Raw genomic sequence first — 19,260 nt, 5'->3', positions numbered from 1 at the left:
GAAGAGAAGAGAAGAAGGTTATACGTCCATTCTGAGCGAGAGAGAAAGTTATGGTGTGGTTTTACCTTTGTGTTTGCCTGGAGTCGAGCAGGTGACGTGCCACCTCCACAGAGTTACACACTTCAGCTTTAAGTTAGAAAAAGTGAAATATTTATGATAAAGCGAGTAAAGAACGAGTGATGTGCCCATTAAAAACAGAAAACAGACACTGTAGATCCTCATAAGACCAGATCCTCATCAGACACTTTGAAAACAACTTTACTGATTCTTTACAGAACAAAATAAAAACATCAGAATCCTCGTGTCCGTCGGTTTGTGTCCGGGTGAAGTTTTCCAGAATGTTCCCGTTGTGTCTCCCGTCATTGTCCCAAACCGCAGTCTCGTGTTTCACAGTTCAGTCCGGCTCCGGCGCTCATCGGAGTCGGCACGTTACGTTACGCTTTTGTGTTTCTTCTTGTTCTTCTTGTCTGTGGAGGCGGTGGAGGAGCTGTCAGGAGTCGGCTTCACTGGAGGAGCGCCCAGTTTTTTGGTTTTGGCCTTTTTCACTTTTTCTTTGAGCGCCTCGAGGTCCAGTTTTCCTTCGGACGTCGCTGTGATAAAACGATAAAACAGGATGGTTGAAGTTAGTTTAGTTTATTAGTTTATTTATCATCAGGGACAATGCACATAAAAACACTGAGCTACACGTCACCTTTGGCTACGTTCAGACTGCAGGGCTTAACGCTCAATTCGGATTTTTTTTTTGTGTGTGAAATCCGATGTTTTTGCGAGGTCGTTCATTTCCATTTAAATGCGACTTTTATGTGACTCCAGTGTGAACGTTAAACGGCCCAAAAGTGTCCCGCATGTGAACTGGAGACACGACGACGTCAACCGCAGCGAGCGTCTCTGTGTTTACGGAAGTTGTACAAAAGAAACTGAAAACGCACACCAAAATTCTTGTAGAGGTGCAAATGCAAGGAGCAAGACAAGAGTGACAAAATGTATAGCACACTCGGATGGCCAATGTCCAAAAGCTTTTTTATTTTCAAAATAATGTTTCGGCAAAAAAAGCCTCGATCAAATATTTTTCTTGCTTTGGACCACAGCACACTACCACACACACTACCACACACACTACCACACACACTACCACACACACACTACCACACACACACTACCACACACACACTACCACACACACACACACACTACCACACACACACTACCACACACACACTACCACACACACTACACACACACACTACCACACACACTACACACACACACACACACTACCACACACACCACTACCACACACACTACCACACACTACCACACACACCACACTACCACACACACACACACTACCACACACACTACCACACACACACTACCACACACACACTACCACACACACTACCACACACACTACCACACACACTACCACACACACTACACACTACCACACACACTACCACACACACACTACCACACACACACTACCACACACACACACACTACCACACACACACCACACTACCACACACACACACACACTACCACACACACACTACCACACACACACCACCACACACACACTACCACACACACTACCACACACACTACCACACACACTACCACACACACACTACCACACACACACTACCACACACACTACCACACACACTACCACACACACTACCACTACCACACACACACTACCACACACACTACCACACACACACTACCACACACACTACACACACATACCACACACACACCACACACACTACCACACACACACTACCACACACACTACCACACACACTACACACACACACTACCACACACACACACACATACCACACACACACTACACACACACTACCACACACACTACTACCACACACACACTACCACACACACTACCACATACACACACACACACACACACACTACCACACACACTACCACACACACTACCACACACACACACACACTACCACACACACTACCACACACACTACCACACACACTACCACACACACACTACCACACACACTACCACACACACACTACCACACACACACACTACCACACACACACTACCACACACACACTACCACACACACTACCACACACACTACCACACACACTACCACACACACACTACCACACACACACCACACACACTACCACACACACTACACACACACTACCACACACACACACACACACACCACACACACTACCACACACACACACACACACTACCACACACACACACACTACCACACACACTACCACACACACTACACACACACACACACACACACTACCACACACACACTACCACACACACACACACACACTACCACACACACACTACCACACACACACTACCACACACACACTACACACACTACGCCACACACACTACGCACACACACTACCACACACGCCACACACACTACCACACACACTACCACACACACACACACACTACCACACACACACACACTACCACACACACTACCACACACACACTACCACACACACACACACTACCACACACACACTACCACACACACACACACACACTACCACACACACACACACACACTACACACACACACCACACACACACACACTACCACACACACTACCACACACTACACACACACTACCACACACACTACCACAGCACACTACCACACACACACTACCACACACACACTACACACACACACTACCACACACTACCACACACACTACCACACACACACACACATACCACACACACTACCACACACACACTACCACACACACACTACCACACACACACACACTACCACACACACCACTACCACACACAAGCACACACACTACCACACACACACTACCACACACACACTACCACACACACACACACACACACACTACCACACACACACCACACACTACCACACACACTACCACACACACTACCACACACACTACCACACACTACCACACACACACTACCACACACACTACCACACACGCCACACACACTACACACACACTACCACACACACACACACTACCACACACACACTACCACACACACACTACACACACACACTACCACACACACACTACCACACACACTACCACACACACTACCACACACACTACCACACACACACCACACACACTACCACACACACACCTACCACACACACTACCACACACACTACCACACACACACTACCACACACACACACACACACTACACACACACTACCACACACACACACACACACTACCACACACACTACCACACACACTACCACACACACTACACCACACACACTACCACACACACACTACCACACACACTACCACACACACTACCACACACACTACCACACACACTACCACACACACACTACCACACACACTACCACACACACCACACTACTACCACACACACTACCACACACACTACACACACTACCACACACACACTACCACACACACACACACACACCACACACACACCACACACACTACCACACACACACTACCACACACACACACACTACCACACACACACTACCACACACACACACACACACACACATACCACACACACTACCACACACACTACACACACACTACCACACACACACACACACACTACCACACACACTACCACACACACTACCACACACACTACGCCACACACACCACCACACACACTACACACACACACACACACACACACACCACACACACTACCACACACACTACCACACACACTACCACCACACACACTACCACACACACACACCACACTACCACACACACACACACACACACACACACTACCACACACACACACACACACTACCACACACACTACCACACACACACACTACCCACACACACTACACACACACACACACACTACCACACACTACCACACCACACACTACCACACACACTACGCCACACACACTACCACACACACTACCACACACACTACCACACACACTACCACACACACTACCACACACACTACCACACACACTACCACACACACTACCTACCACACACACTACGCACACACACTACGCACACACACACTACCACACACACTACCACACACACTACCACACACACACTACCACACACACTACCACACACACTACCACACACACTACCACACACACTACCACACACACACACACACACACACACACTACGCCACACACACTACCACACACACACCCACACTACCACACACACACACACACACACACACACACACTACCACACACACCACACACACTACCACACACACTACCACACACACACACACACACTACCACACACACTACCACACACACTCCAAAGCAAGAAAAATATCTTTTTTGGATTGGACAAAGAGGTCGTGTGTTTGTGCAGGTTACGGCAAAATTGTTCATTTCCACCTTCAGACCCTGGACAGGTTGAGTCGTAAATGGAGCACATGCCAGTAAAATACAATAGAATGTTTACTGATGCGATCAGTCATCCAGTCAACCAATAAGTAAAACTATAGTTCAGTCTCAGTCACAATCACATCCAGACACTAGTTACATATTTACACTTCATGTTGCTGCATTCACACAGGACAGATTCATGTGGACAGGTTTGTTTGGTTAAAGCCGTTGTTTGTTCAGGCGTGCAAACAGTTCATAATTAGTACATGATATATGTCAGGGTATCCCCAGGTTTGACGAACCTGAAAAGACTTTTTAAGACCACTTATGTAAAAATTAAGACCAACATCGTACCCATGATGTGGGACAAAAACACCAGATACAATTCTAAAAATGACCAACTAAGGCTGCGTTCAGACTGCAGCCTGAAGTGGCCCCTGTGTGACCTGTATCTGATCTTTTAATGACAGATCTGATTTTTTCAAATGTGACCCAGGACACTTGGATATGTGCTCCTGAAACTGATACATATCTGATCTTTTGACATGCGACTTCAGTCTGAACAGTCAAGGCACATTCATTCGACCTACACGTTATCAACACGGGACAAATGTTCACAAACGTTCTTCTCATCACACGAAAATTGTTAATGAACTCCATGTCACTGAAGTGAAGCACATCACCACTCACGGCTCCGTCTCCACATCCACATGTTCCTTTCAACGGACTGAACCACAAAACACCACGACCAAAAACCTCGTCCTTCTCCTTCTCAATCTCCTCCTTAAAACAAGTAAATTGTTCATGTTCTGGCTCCGGTACGAGAGGAACTTTAATTGTTTTAATATTCACAATTTTAGGCAAATTAGATCATCACTGCCAGAAAATGCAGCTAAAATGCTTCTCCACAGCATGATTCTCTCTCATATTGAACACTGCATTACTAACTGGTCACTGACATGACAACCTTAAAAATAATAGAATCACTTTTTTTAAAAAGTGTTAAAGATGTTTGATAGTAAATCTTTATCGTTTCATCATTGTCTCATACTACAGAAGTATAATATCTTAAGTTTTGGAAATTTTCAAAAACTTAAACTCGCCTGCTCAGTCTACAAAATCTTAAATGGACTCGCTCCACCAGCTCTGGGTGAGTTCATTAAGCCCAGGTCCAGCACTAGTGGTCAGGGAACAAGAGCCTCGACCAGAGGCGACTGTGCAAAACCCTATAGACGCACAACGTTCAGTCAACAGGTGTGATCAGTCAAGGAACAACATCCCAGCTGCTATAAGAGACTCCACCACATTCAGATCATTTAAAACTAATCTGAAACGACGGCTTAAGAGAAACCAGATCTGTAACCACTAATGTTCTGCTCCTGTGTAAATGTCAGTGTTGTGTGTCATGCCTGTGTGTTTGTCTATTGTGACACGTTTTATGTTCTTATGTTTTATGTCTCTATCTCTCTGACCTGCCAGGGACGACAGATGAAAAGTCGCCTTTGGGCTAATTCTGGCGTATTTACAAGTATATGTTCATGAATATGCATTGTCCCTTTTAAATAAATAAAAACTAAAAAAAAATAAAAAATCTATAGGTGCTCAAAGCTCGCGTCCATGTTTGGACAACTTCTGTAAACACAGAGCACGCTCGCTGCGGTTGACGTCATCATGTCTCCAGTGCACATGCGGGACACTTGAAGTTCACACTGGAGAAGCATTTAATTGGAAATGTGAACGACGTCGCAATAACATTGGATTTCACCAAAAAGGCCAGAATAATTCTAACTGGAACTGAATGCTGAGTCTGACGACAGCGACACAGAAGAGTTTGCGTCGCTCTGTTTACCTCCGGAGGTCGAGGTCGAGTTGTTCAGAAGTGACACCGAGGATGAAGACTTTAATGGATTTAGTGATTTGGAGTGAGATGGACAGTTTGTTAAACATGTTCTGTTCTGTTGTTTATGTTATAATTTATCTGAAGAACTGTTCATATGTGACGTTAACAGTCTGTTGTTCTCTCTTCTATTGTTTTTACTACAACTGGACTTTCAACAGGAAATGTCGATTCCTGGTCTCTGATTTTATAAAATACATTTCTCCAAAAAGTGCCACTTATATGTGTTTTTTTTCTTCTTCATTGCGCATTTTTTGGCTCGTGCGACTTATAGTTCAGAAATTACGGTAAGTATAAAAAATAACAAGGGGAAAAAAAGGTAACAGTTATGCTCTAATATACATACACGTTATTATCTTTCTGTACTTTATTCTCGTCAAGTTCATTTAAACCTTCCTGCAGTGTTATTACTTTTTATATCTTGCCTCAGATTTTAAATTATGATAAAGATTGATAAACATCACTTATCGACAAAAATCTGTTTCAGGTTTGAGAAATCGCTACTGGACAATTAAAAATAAACACACACACAACTGGGTAAACAAACAAAACAAAAAATATAAGGAATTTCAATATAATTAAAACTTAATAGTAGAACTTTAATTTAACAGAGAGACTTTTTTGTGTGTATAAATGTACCTTTGTTGGTTTTCTTTATCAGCGGTTTCTCTTTTGGAGGAATGAAGGCCTTGTTTCTCTCTTCTTGTTTTTTGGTCAGAGCTTCAGCCTGTTTCACCTAAAAAAATCCAAAACAACGATTATAAAAACAAGATGAAAAAATCTAATTGAAATGATATATTTGTGAATTAAAATTTGAGGCACTGACCTTGATCTCTTCCATTTTCTTTCGTCGTTTGACACTTTCTCTGAGGAAGAACTCTCCAGAGGCCAACTCCTGATCCACCTGCAAATGCACACACACGTTGTAGTCAAGATCGCACTAATCGAGACCAAGACCAGTCTGAGACCATAGAGTCCTGAGACCAAGACAAGACCGAGAACTTCTGAGGGCAGAGACGAGACCGAGAACCTCTGAGGGTCGAGACAAAATCAAAAACCTCTGAGGGTCAAGACGAGACCGAGAACCTCTGAGTGTCGAGACAAAATCAAAAACCTCTGAGGGTCGAGACGAGACCGAGAACCTCTGAGGGTCGAGACAAAACAGAGAACCACGGAGGGTCGAGACAATAACAAGAACATCTGAGGATCGACACAAGACCGAGAACCTCCGAGGGTCGAGACGAGACCGAGAACCTCTCGACCCTCAGAGGTTCTAGTTCGAGACAAGAACAAGAACCTCTGAGGGTCAAGACAAGACCGAGAACCTCCGAGGGTCGAGACGAGACCAAGAACCTCGGAGGGTCGAGATGAACCTTTAATGTTAAATAGAAAACACTCAGAAAAATCCTGCATGTTTCTCTGCAGTCGTACCTTGCTCTCTGGCTGAGGAGGCGGGAACGGTGTGTACTCCTTCTTCACGCTCTTCTTCTTCGGTTCTTTTCGCTTCGTCAGATTTCTGTGTTTGAATTTGGGCAGAAAACGCTCCCAGCTTTGACTCCGCAGCTCAGGGTCTTTGGACAGCTCCCGTTTGATCATCAGTGTCTGAAACACAGGAAAACAGAAAGTCAGTGCAGAAAAAACAGAATGTACCAGAAAAAAGTGCCGTTAGGATACTGAAACATCAAACTCTTATTTCGATACTAAAGAACAGACTTGATGCTCAGTACATGATTATTTTAAAAACTTTTTTTAGACAGTATTGTAATTTCCAACACAAAATAATGGTGAAAACAGGAGATAAGGTGAGCGTTTGAATGGGGCTCCAGTGAGTCAGACGGAGGGATGTACTAGGCGTGTGCAAAAATTTCAAAATATCGATATGGTGTGTTGCTTAATGTGATGATACAGTATTGCTATCGTGGGCTGCTGTATCGATATATCGTATTTTTTTGGTATATTTTGATAAATTATTTTGTTACAGCTACAGTTTTGTTGCTTGTATAGAGGACAGAAACTTGTTTATGTGACACATTTGACATTTTCACTGTTTTGATGATTAAAACGTTTGTGTTTCATATGAACTTTGCACAAGAAGTGGTTTAACGAAGACTTTTACTATCACAGACATTTAGGCCTGTCCAGATGACAACATTTTTTGGTTGAAACGGTGAAGTTTGTACTCGTTTTGGCCTTTCGTCCACATGGAGCCAGTGTTTTGGGCAAAAACGGGTTCCAGAGTGGAGAAATCTGAGAACGCTGGTGTTGCGTTGTTGTGTGGACAAACAAACCACCTACCACAAACCTAATGCTAAACATAAGGTCAGCCATTTTGTCGGGGCCCTATGTAGCCTATGCCAATGCTAACATGTGCTCCAAGTGATCGGTTTGTAATCTTGTGACAGATTGTGATTTATGAACTCTTGTAATGTTAATGTTAATGCTAACTGTAAATATTATTATGTTCTAAGAGGCCTTTCTTTTAATGTGCACACAGGCCAGGTCCCCAAACCTGGGTTTAATTTGATGGCGAGCGAGGAACTGTCCTTTTGAGAGAGCTTCGGTCTGGTAGGAGGCTAACCGCCTGTCCTCCATCTCCCACCTACTCCACCTACCTCCACTACTTTACTATTCAGTCAACTGCGCTTAATGGACATCATACCCCCTCAAAATAATTAATACTGGACTCTGAAGTAGCTTGGACTCTATTTTCCACCCTGGGCAAACAGACCCGGTTCGCAAGGACGTTTAACTGAGTTGCTTGATTTTTGTTTGCTGCAACTGATATATTTTGTTATCTCACTTTTTCCCAGTATAATACACATTATTCATTTTCCAACTAATCCAATGTCTCAATTTACTGCCCCTGCCCTCCTGTAGCCTTACCTAGGATCTTCTGATCATTCAACTCCGCTAATTACACATAGTAGTCATAACAGTTATTACACGGTTATAACAAGTCATTACACAGTTATTACAATTACATCTATTACACATTTGTTACACTTTTAATACCTAGTAATAAGCAAGCACTTGTTACAGTATGTATGTTTTGGTATTATTTTACAGATAATTTCCACAACATGTCAAAAAATAAAGATACTGTATTTTCCGCACTACAGGGTGTTCTGGATTATAAGGGGCACTGTCATTAAATGGTCTATTTTCAAACTTTTTTTCACAAATAAACCGCACCAGACTATAGGGCGCATTAAAGGAAACAACAGTGTGATGGGTGAGTGGTTTTGTTTGTTTGTTCGTTCACGGTGACTCTGGGCTTTGTTCAGTTGTGGCGTGTAGGGGAGGGTGTGTCTGGGACCAACGGATTGTCCGCGTGTTCGCAGTGACTCAGTTGTTCAGTCGTGTCTAGAAGTGGCACGTTGCACTTGCTTTTTCGGTTCGTTCCTCTGTTCCGTGTCAGCGTGGAGTGACGACAGCGGTCCAGTATCTTTCTGGACGGGCTGGAACTCAGCCTCGTCAAAGAGTTTAAATACCTGGGACTGACGTTGGACCTGACATTGACATTTAAGAAACACATTGACATTTAAGAAACACATTAAGCGCCTCACAAAAACTGTTCATTTTAACGTAGTGAATTTTAGACGAGTAAGATCTTTTATGACTCTATATGCGGCACGAATGTTTTTCCATGATTCTGTCTCATATAGAGTATTATATAACCACATGGTCACTTGCTGCTGGCACAAAACTCAAACCCATCGAATCACTTTTTATAAAGCAATAAAAATACTGGACAAGAAACCATTCTCATTTCACCACTGCACTATTTTAGATAAGTATAATCTTCTTAATTTTAAAACATCCATATTTAAAACCAATAAAATTATTATCTATAAAGTTTTGCATGGACTTGCCCCTCCTCCATTACTGGATTTTATTAAAGTAAAGACCGTCAGTGGGAACTAGGGCCACAGCCCGGGGGAACTGTGACGTCCCACACAGACGCACAACACTGGGACAATGTGTCTCTCAGTCAGAGGCACAACATTTTGGAACAGTCTGCCACTGTCAATAAGAGAAACTCCAACTCTTGCCACTTTCAAGTCCTACTTGAAACAGCGGCTAAAGGAAAACCAGACTTGTGGACACTTTTATTGTATAACTGTCACTTTTGTTTTTTCTGTTAAGTTTGTGGTGTTACCTGCCGAGGGACGACAGATGGAAATGAACATTCTTGCTATAATCTGTCATATTTACACTGCAGTGTTGTAGATGCTCATTAATATGCACTGTCCCTATTAAATAAATAAATAAAAACGTGTGGCTGTGGGTGTTTTTCGCTGTGCGGTCGCTGTCTGCTCCGTGTGTGTTTGCATGTTCTGCGGGTGGTGAAACTCGCCTATTAAATCCTGCTGCAGCCCTCAGCTCCAGTGTTGAGTTTCTTTCAGTGGATCAAGAACAAGGATGGAAAAATCTTCATTGGGCTCAACAGCAGATTTAAAATATGAAGCGTTTTCTAACAGGAAGTACTTGTGTGTTTAAGACGTGAGTTTAAAAGAGCACTGTACCTTTATGTTGTAAATGGGGTGGATGTTTTTCATTGTGTCCATCACCACTTTTCGCACCTGCACCGAGAGAACACAAGAACAAAACAGCTGCTGCTTCATGACTCTAGCAACGGTAAAAACATTATTATTATCTAATTTGCTGTTTTAAACATGTTTAAATGCAGATTCAGATAACATCACAACATTCTATAGGCCAATATTATTTAATACAGACGGGGGCGGCTAAAATAAACAGTTAAAATGTAGGTTTTTGTTGTAATGAAGCAAGTTAATGGGTCTGGTCACTGACAGAAAAGATTACGTTAAACTTTTGTGAATAAACTTTTTGGAGATTTTATGAGAAACTTTATTGATTTATTGAGGGGAATTATTTGGACACAGGAGCTCAGACATCACAATATAATAAAATAACAAAGAGTAAAAAACTGTACGATGTAAGAGAGTGAGTGCTGACCTCCTTGAGTCCGTTGAAGGGCCCCAGAGCAGAGACCGTGTTTCCCTGAACCATCACGTAACAGTTTGTCAACAGCTCCAGAGCCTGAACAAAACAGATACGACGGGTTAGACCAAACTCAAATTCACAGAGGGAAAAATTAAAAACAGAGACGTTTTAATTATCCTTCAGAATCGGTTTTCTGAGGAAGTTGCCCAGCGACACGAGTGACACGCCCCTTTACCTGGGACAGCGCGACTCGGTGGCGGAAAAAGTCGACCGAGCAAAGATTCTGAGTCAGAATCCAAGATGCTCCACCCACTGTGACGTGTAAATATGAAGTGTTTTCATTGTGTTTGACACTTTGGTGTTTAAATGACAGTTTCAGTCACTTGTATCCAGTGTTGGGAAGTTTACTTTTAAAATGTATTCCCCTACAGATTACAGACCCCAAAATGTAGTTTGTAACGTAATCCATTAAATTACATAAAGTGAGTAACGTAATCTGAATACTTTGGATTACTTGATTTTCTGTAGAGAAGCAAAGATTAAGATATCGTAACATAAGATGTTTTGTCTGCTAAAAGAAAATAAAAAGCCCAGACTTTACTTGACCAAATAAAAAATATGATTGATAGAAGACGAGGAGACACGTCCGCGCAGCATGATTTAGTCCTGTTAAATCCTGTTTGAGTCCTGTTTTAGACCCGTCTTTGATCTAGTTTAGATCTAGTTTTAGTCCTGGTTTAGTCCTGGTTTAGTCCTGGTTTAGTCCTGGTTTTAGACCTGATTTAGTGCCCGGCAATGAGTGGAATTACAGAAAAAAAAAAAAAGGGATTTAGCCCAAAATGTGAAAACAGGAAAATACCGCCCTGAAATCCATTTATTTCAACAAAGTAACTGTAATCCAATTACCACTCACTGAAACAGTAACTGTAACTGAATACAGTTACTCATAATTATTACTCTGATTACGAAACTCCAGTACATGTAATCTGTTACTTCTCAACACTGCTTGTATCACTGCAGAACTTTACTGCGTCTGTATTTCTGTCTGTGGGTTTGTTAGTCGTGTTGTGGTGAGGCCAATACTGAACAAATACTTGATTTATCGGACGTTAACGTCCCTGAGTTTGCAAAGGGACACGTCAAACATAATAATACGCTTCAAGCTCGGACGTGACGTCAAATCCGAGCTCCAAGTGGGAGTCGGAAGAAAATCGAACGCAGGGTAAGTCGTGGGCCAAACTAAATATTTATTGAAAAATTTCAGCAACATCTGCATGTTTTCTCTTCTTTCGAGATCTATAATGTTAAACTTTTCTTATTAAAATAAATGTTTAATAATAGTTGTCCTTAAACACTTGAATCAAGAACAATCATAATGTAAAACAATAACAACATTTTAAATAAATAATGTCTCTGTAGTCTATCTGTGGAGGGTGGGCAGCTCTAATACATGTTTGATATGATCTCACGGGACAAATATAATTATATAAAATTTGTAAAATATACAAATTTGGCCCCCAGGCCTGGGCCTAACATGTCTAGGTTAGACCTTCTATGTTACTGCTAAAGGTGCATTGTGTAACTTTTCTGGTGGAGGGTCCGTCAAAAGCTTTTGTCTGGAATGTTTCACAGTATGGCATTAAACCTTTTTATCTTCATGGAGACCAAACCAGACCAAGTTACAGGTCAGTGACGGACCTCCAACCAACACTCGACCAAAAAGTTACATAGTGCACCTTTAAATGTACAAATACAGGAGATTTAAGCACAATTATCAGTCTTAAATTTCAATTAAACTGTATTTTTTCTTATTTAAAAAAAACAAAACATGTTTGAGTTAGAATGGGGGAATACAGTGAAAAATTCATTTTTTTTTTTTTTACTTTTTGAGTCAAATTTTCTACAAAATTTCTAAAATCAGACGTGTTTATACGATAGAAAGAGCTCAACTTCAGCTAAAAGAAGTGACAATCTTTGAGAAGAGAAACAGGCTCCAAAATTTATTTCCCAATTTTCAACTGACTTTGCTTTTTGACGGGGAAATGTGAAATATCTTAAAGTGAAAGTGGTGAAACCTTGAGTGTGGATCCTTTGGGGCCGATGAGCCTCTGTCTCCTCTTCACAAACCTCTCTCTGTTTCTCACCAACGTCCCGATTTTTATGATGTCACAGGCGACGTCGTCCTGAAGGATCCGAACCGCCTGAACAAGGAACAAAACACAGACTGAAGAGACAAGATTTACAACTGAACTACACTTAGACAAACTCAAGAGGTTGGTACAGTTGTAGGGAGTATTATCTGTTACATAAGGCTGAGTTGTTGTACAGTTGTAGGGAGTATTATCTGTTACATAAGAGTGAGTTGTACAGTTGTAGGGAGTATTATCTGTTACATAAGGTGAGTTGTTGTACAGTTGTAGGGAGTATTATCTGTTACATAAAGGTGAGTTGTTGTACAGTTGTAGGGAGTATTATCTGTTACATAAAGGTGAGTTGTTGTACAGTTGTAGGGAGTATTATCTGTTACATAAAGGTGAGTTGTTGTACAGTTGTAGGGAGTATTATCTGTTACATAAGGGTGAGTTGTACAATTGTAGGGAGTATTATCTGTTACATAAGGGTGAGTTTGTACAGTTGTAGGGAGTATTATCTGTCACATAAGGTGAGTTTTGTACAGTTGTAGGGAGTATTATCTGTTACATAAGGTGAGTTGTTGTACAGTTGTAGGGAGTATTATCTGTTACATAAGGCTGAGTTGTTGTACAGTTGTAGGGAGTATTATCTGTTACATAAGAGTGAGTTGTACAGTTGTAGGGAGTATTATCTGTTACATAAGGCTGAGTTGTTGTACAGTTGTAGGGAGTATTATCTGTTACATAAGGCTGAGTTGTTGTACAGTTGTAGGGAGTATTATCTGTTACATAAAGGTGAGTTGTTGTACAGTTGTAGGGAGTATTATCTGTTACATAAGGGTGAGTTGTACAATTGTAGGGAGTATTATCCGTTACATAAGGGTGAGTTTCTGTACAGTTGTAGGGAGTATTATCTGTTACATAAGGGTGAGTTTCTGTACAGTTGTAGGGAGTATTATCTGTTACATAAGGGTGAGTTGTTGTACAGTTGTAGGGAGTATTATCTGTTACATAAGGGTGAGTTGTTGTACAGTTGTAGGGAGTATTATCTGTTACATAAAGGTGAGTTGTTGTACAGTTGTAGGGAGTATTATCTGTTACATAAAGGTGAGTTGTTGTACGGTTGTAGGGAGTATTATCTGTTACATAAGGGTGAGTTGCTGTACAGTTGTAGGGAGTATTATCTGTTACATAAGGCCGAGTTGTTGTACAGTTGTAGGGAGTATTATCTGTTATATAAAGGTGAGTTGTTGTACAGTTGTAGTTGAGTATTATCTGTTCCACACAATGTAACAGATAATACTCCCTACAACTGTACAGATGTAATAAATGGTTTATTTGTGATGTGTCGGTGGGTCACCTGTTCAAACGGGACACTCCGGGCCAACAGTTTGATCAGGTCTCGTGCTTTGACGATGGCGTACGGATCAAACGTTTTCTTTGTGGTGCAGACGGACATGCTGCCCTCGATCAGGTCCAGAGTCGCCTTTATGTGCTGATTTAAAAAATAATAATAATGTAATCTCATCCGTAATAAAAGAGATAACTGTTTTAATGACCTGTTATATTTTGTTTCCTCATCACAAACAGAGCTGGAGTTGTGTTTTGTTTCATTCACATGTTTAACACACAAACCTGCACATTTAGGCCGAGTTCTTCTCTCAAACTGAAAACACTCCGTTCCACTTTGTGATGTCATGTGGCAATACAGGAAGTGCTCCAGATCTGGAATTGCCAATCTCTACTGAACAAAAGGTCAAAAAAAAAAAAAAAAAGAAAAAAAGCTGTACACTTGAAAACTACTGCTTCATGGGAAATCAGCTGAAAGTTCCCTTGAATTGGACCCTCTATGAAACTAAGTTCATTAATCTATATACACATTAAAAAACTTTTCGATCACTTCTGGTGAGTAGGAGTGAGTACCACATCTATTTCAGGATCATCATTCAGGATAATCAAGACCTTCCTAAAAGTGATTCTGAATGATTTCTTGAACTAATTCTGTAGCCTTCTAAGTTTCTTGTGTTGCACTGTCCAACATTTGGTCTCGCTGCATTCACATTTCATTTTATTACGATATAGAAGCTGAATTTCTAACTCAACATATCACAGAGTGTGACGCAGCTGACTAAAGACCAGTGAGAACATCCCCCCGCTCCCGGGCACAGCAGTTACCCATGAGTCGCCCATAAGAAGGCGGCGCAAGGAGAATGGGACCCTCATGCTGGGACTTTAAAACCAGGGGGACGCTCGAGCCGGTATTCGCTTCGTGACATCACAAGTTGTAACAGAGCATTTTGAGCTTTTGAGATGTAGAGAGACTAATAATAAAGTTTTACTCAAACATGTGAATGAAACAAAACACGACTCCAGGTCTAGGTGTTTTTGAAGAGGTAACAACATTATAACACGACTTAAAGCTTCACAAGAGTCAGTTTTACCTAATACACAACTATGATACTCACGCTGTCATGCAGGGCGCTCTCCACCAGGGGCCAGCACTCCTTCAGATACGCCTCTCTGTATTTGGGGAAGAGCGTGGCGAAGCTGCTCTCCTCCAACAGACCGCGGGGATTATCGTCTTTAGTGAACGTCGGCTCTTTCCATCCATCAGGCACCGTCAGCAGCTCGCTCTCGTCCACTGCACACAGACACACACAGAGCCTTTCAACATTCTACTGCTCATTTCATATTTTCAAAGATAAAATTATGAAGTAAACCATGTCCCTGTAAAGATGTGGATTTAGACAGTGCCAAAAAACTGATTTAATCACAAAACATGAACTTTAAAAGCACTAAAACTGAACAACAACTTTAAAGGCCACTTTTTAAACCCACTTGTAGGTGTTAGAGACCCTTAAATTTGTTTGAGAATCAAGATATGTATTAGAACTGTTAAAAACAAAATAAAAATCACCAAATGTTTAAAAAGGGGCTAAAAATGGCACGCCACGGAAATACACAAGTTTTTTTTTTTTTTTTCATTTTTAAGTTCATATAAAATGACAAACTTTACCTCTACCAAACTTTGGATAGATGTTATTTGAACACAGAATAGAGGAGTATAAGTCTACAAAATTTCAGCCCGAGAAAAAATGACGTGCATTTTGGGCCTGTAAATTGACACATACTCCCCTCACTAAATGAGCTGTAACTTAAAAAGTATTGATCAAAAATCACTAAAACTTCACACGGTTGGTACTTGATAGTAAGGGACCAGCTGGTAATTTTTTAAAAAATTTTTAAAAAACATGATGCGTGAGATTTTCTGGAAATTTGATGAAATGGCGTGGAATGACCCTAAAGCAACACCCACACAAATTTGGTTAAATTAAACAAAAATGATGTGGTAGTGCAACACAAACACACCGCTAGGCCTCCCTACATTGACACGTTACGGCCAATTCATAACTGAAATTCCTTTTCTGTTTCTCACTCTTTATTTTTTTCCTCTGCCATTTTTTAAATAAACATTTCTAGTCACTATACTTAAACTAATTTTATAAACTAATAATAATTAGTCCATCATCATTTCCTTTTATCATCTTTCACCATCCATCACAATCTCAAAGTAGAGCCCTAAAGGCATTTGTTGTCGTTATTATTACAACAATAAAACTTATTATTGTCTCTAGTACCAATTACAATAATTACAACAATAATTTATTTCATTATTATTATAGTAGTAGTAGTAGTAGTAGTACCAGTTCTACCAGTAACAGCAGTACTAATTATTATTAGTTTCCTGTTGTTTTTGAGACGCTCGGTGTTTTGTTTTTTTTGTATTTTATATTTGATGTAAGTGCGCCCTCTAGCGTGTTTTACAATGTTGACACTTATTCTCTACAACTGTTAAGTAAGATTGTGTTCAATTAAAAAAGAGATTTCTCTGATAATTGTGTCAATATTTGTTAAGAAATAAAGTGAACTTACGAAGACACGAATTAAAAAAATAAAAACTGATCTTAAGTGTTTTACGTTCAACAGGTAATGTCTGTGTAAACGACGAGCAAATGAACCAAACTCTGAACAGGACAGACATACACAGTTTACGGATAAAAGGCGTAAATTGTGAGTTTTATAATTAAAATAAGATTTAAAGACGTAAATGAAGCAGCGGCGTGTTTTGGCTGAACGTGCGCGAACGTAAACACTCAAATACAGACTTTTATTGAACACTATTTCCTTGTGAATGAGCTCCGCCTGCGCACGAAGAGATAAACAGTTAGAAAAGACGCGAAACTCACCTTGATTTTGGTTCTTTTTGTTGTTTTTATTCTTTTGAGAGTCGCTCACGCTGTCTTCCCCTGCGGAGGACGCCATGTTGAGCGGAAGTGACGCAAGGACCATGTCATTTTGTGAGGTGAACGTGCGCGCTCTAGCGGCGAGAAGGTGAACCACACAGAAGAAATCTTTTTTTGTTTCCTTTTGAAAAAAAAATATTTCATTCATCAAAGATGAATAGAAAAAAATAGTTAAATAGTTTAAAATAATTATGTTTCATGCAGGAGCAGAAAGAAGCGAAGACTTGTAATATCTGTCCCCTTTTCACACAAAGTAAACATTTCCAACACTTCAACAGTTCCATCTACATTTATAAGCAACTTATTTACATGACATACACAATATTAAATACTTTAATTAACACAAAAACAAAGTTCATACATAGCATATTATGTTTGACATTTCTTTTAATTTTACAAAACTTACAAACATGTTTTAAATCTTCAAAACTTCGGGGGCAGGAGTGTGACTTGGATAAACAGAAACTGTGCAGAATTGTCCCTTCGGTGCTTTTCAGCATTAACCTGATTCATCAGCTGGTTTCACTTCGTAGAAACCGTCTGACCTCGCAGCCTTAGATTTCATTTGCTCGACGGTAGGCGGGTACTTTGTGTTGCATTTTTATATGAAAAGCACTCTATAAATGTTTATGTGGCCATGCTGGTTTGTCAGAGTCTGATCCTGTCAGATCTCAGAAACTCAGCAGGTCGGGTCTGGTCAGGACTTGGATGGAGACACTGGGAAAATCAGGAGCCACAGAAGGCGCCAGTCATTAAAAAACAAAACAAAAATTGTTGTTGTGTCTTTAGGCAAGACACTTCACCCTCCTTGCCTTGTATGAAAGTGGTGTGTGTGTGAGTGATGGTGGTGGTCGGAGGGGTTGATGGCGCAGATTGGCAGCCTCGCTTCCATCAGTCTGTCCCAGGGCAGCTGTGGCTACAGTAGTAGTTTACCACCACCGGGCCTGGAGTGAATGAATAATGCTCCGTAAATTCGTCTTTGAGTGTCGAAAAAAGCACTATATTAAAATGATGCATAATTCATTATTATTATCAAATATAGTTTGATTGATTGATTGATACTTTTTATCATTTAACCAATCGCTGCTGTTTGGTCGTGACGTATGTAATGCGCCACTAACGGGGTTAACTGGTATATTAAACTTTTCCTAAATCCCGTAGGAAGAAGAACAATAACGTCTTTCCCCTTGATAAAATTCACCAAACATTCTCTTTGTTCCGGCTTTAAATCCTTGATCTCGGGAATCGTTGCCAACACAGAATGTCTGTCTCTTCGCTGATTGGCCAGTGCCCAAACTCACACTTTTTACCAACTCACGGTTGGTACATGATAGTAAGGGACTATTTTGTAATTTATTCAAAATAAAAAAAAAAAACATGATGCGTGAGATTTTCTGGAAATTTGATGAAATGGCGTCGAATGACCCAATAACCAATACATAGAAAGATACACAATATAAAAATACATAGTGGAAAGATTCAAAAGTGCTACAGATACAACACGTATA

At 40.9% G+C, this 19,260-nt stretch overlaps 1 protein-coding gene across 1 annotated transcript; it reads right to left on the bottom strand.

Annotated features, from left to right (window-relative positions):
• Positions 1-242: 242 nt before the first annotated feature.
• Positions 243-17,798, bottom strand: krr1 (KRR1 small subunit processome component homolog). The gene is made up of 10 exons (XM_020938232.2): positions 17,696-17,798; positions 15,914-16,089; positions 14,809-14,943; positions 13,392-13,517; positions 11,329-11,412; positions 10,875-10,931; positions 7,780-7,950; positions 7,175-7,252; positions 6,988-7,084; positions 243-590 (listed from the first exon to the last, which is right to left on the bottom strand). Exons 1-10 carry the CDS (start codon positions 17,796-17,798, stop codon positions 430-432), a joined length of 1,188 nt encoding a protein of 395 aa, XP_020793891.2. The 3' UTR covers positions 243-429.
• Between the last annotated feature and the right edge of the window lie 1,462 nt (positions 17,799-19,260).

The sequence above is a fragment of the Boleophthalmus pectinirostris genome, unplaced genomic scaffold (assembly GCF_026225935.1).
Source record: "Boleophthalmus pectinirostris isolate CB_2022bp ecotype Guang Dong unplaced genomic scaffold, ASM2622593v1 HiC_scaffold_2826, whole genome shotgun sequence".
In the NCBI taxonomy this organism is placed as follows: Eukaryota; Metazoa; Chordata; class Actinopteri; order Gobiiformes; family Gobiidae; genus Boleophthalmus; species Boleophthalmus pectinirostris.
This window is presented reverse-complemented; position numbering and strand designations above follow the sequence as displayed.

Excerpts from the sequence above, each read along its gene's own strand:
- krr1 (XM_020938232.2), bottom strand. The coding sequence starts at position 17,798 with ATGGTCCTTGCGTCACTTCCGCTCAACATGGCGTCCTCCGCAGGGGAA. Across the intron at positions 7,951-10,874 it reads ACCCCATTTACAACATAAAG|ACACTGATGATCAAACGGGA; the intron begins GTACAGTGCTCT and ends CCTGTGTTTCAG. Across the intron at positions 7,253-7,779 it reads CTCCTCAGCCAGAGAGCAAG|GTGGATCAGGAGTTGGCCTC; the intron begins GTACGACTGCAG and ends GTGCATTTGCAG.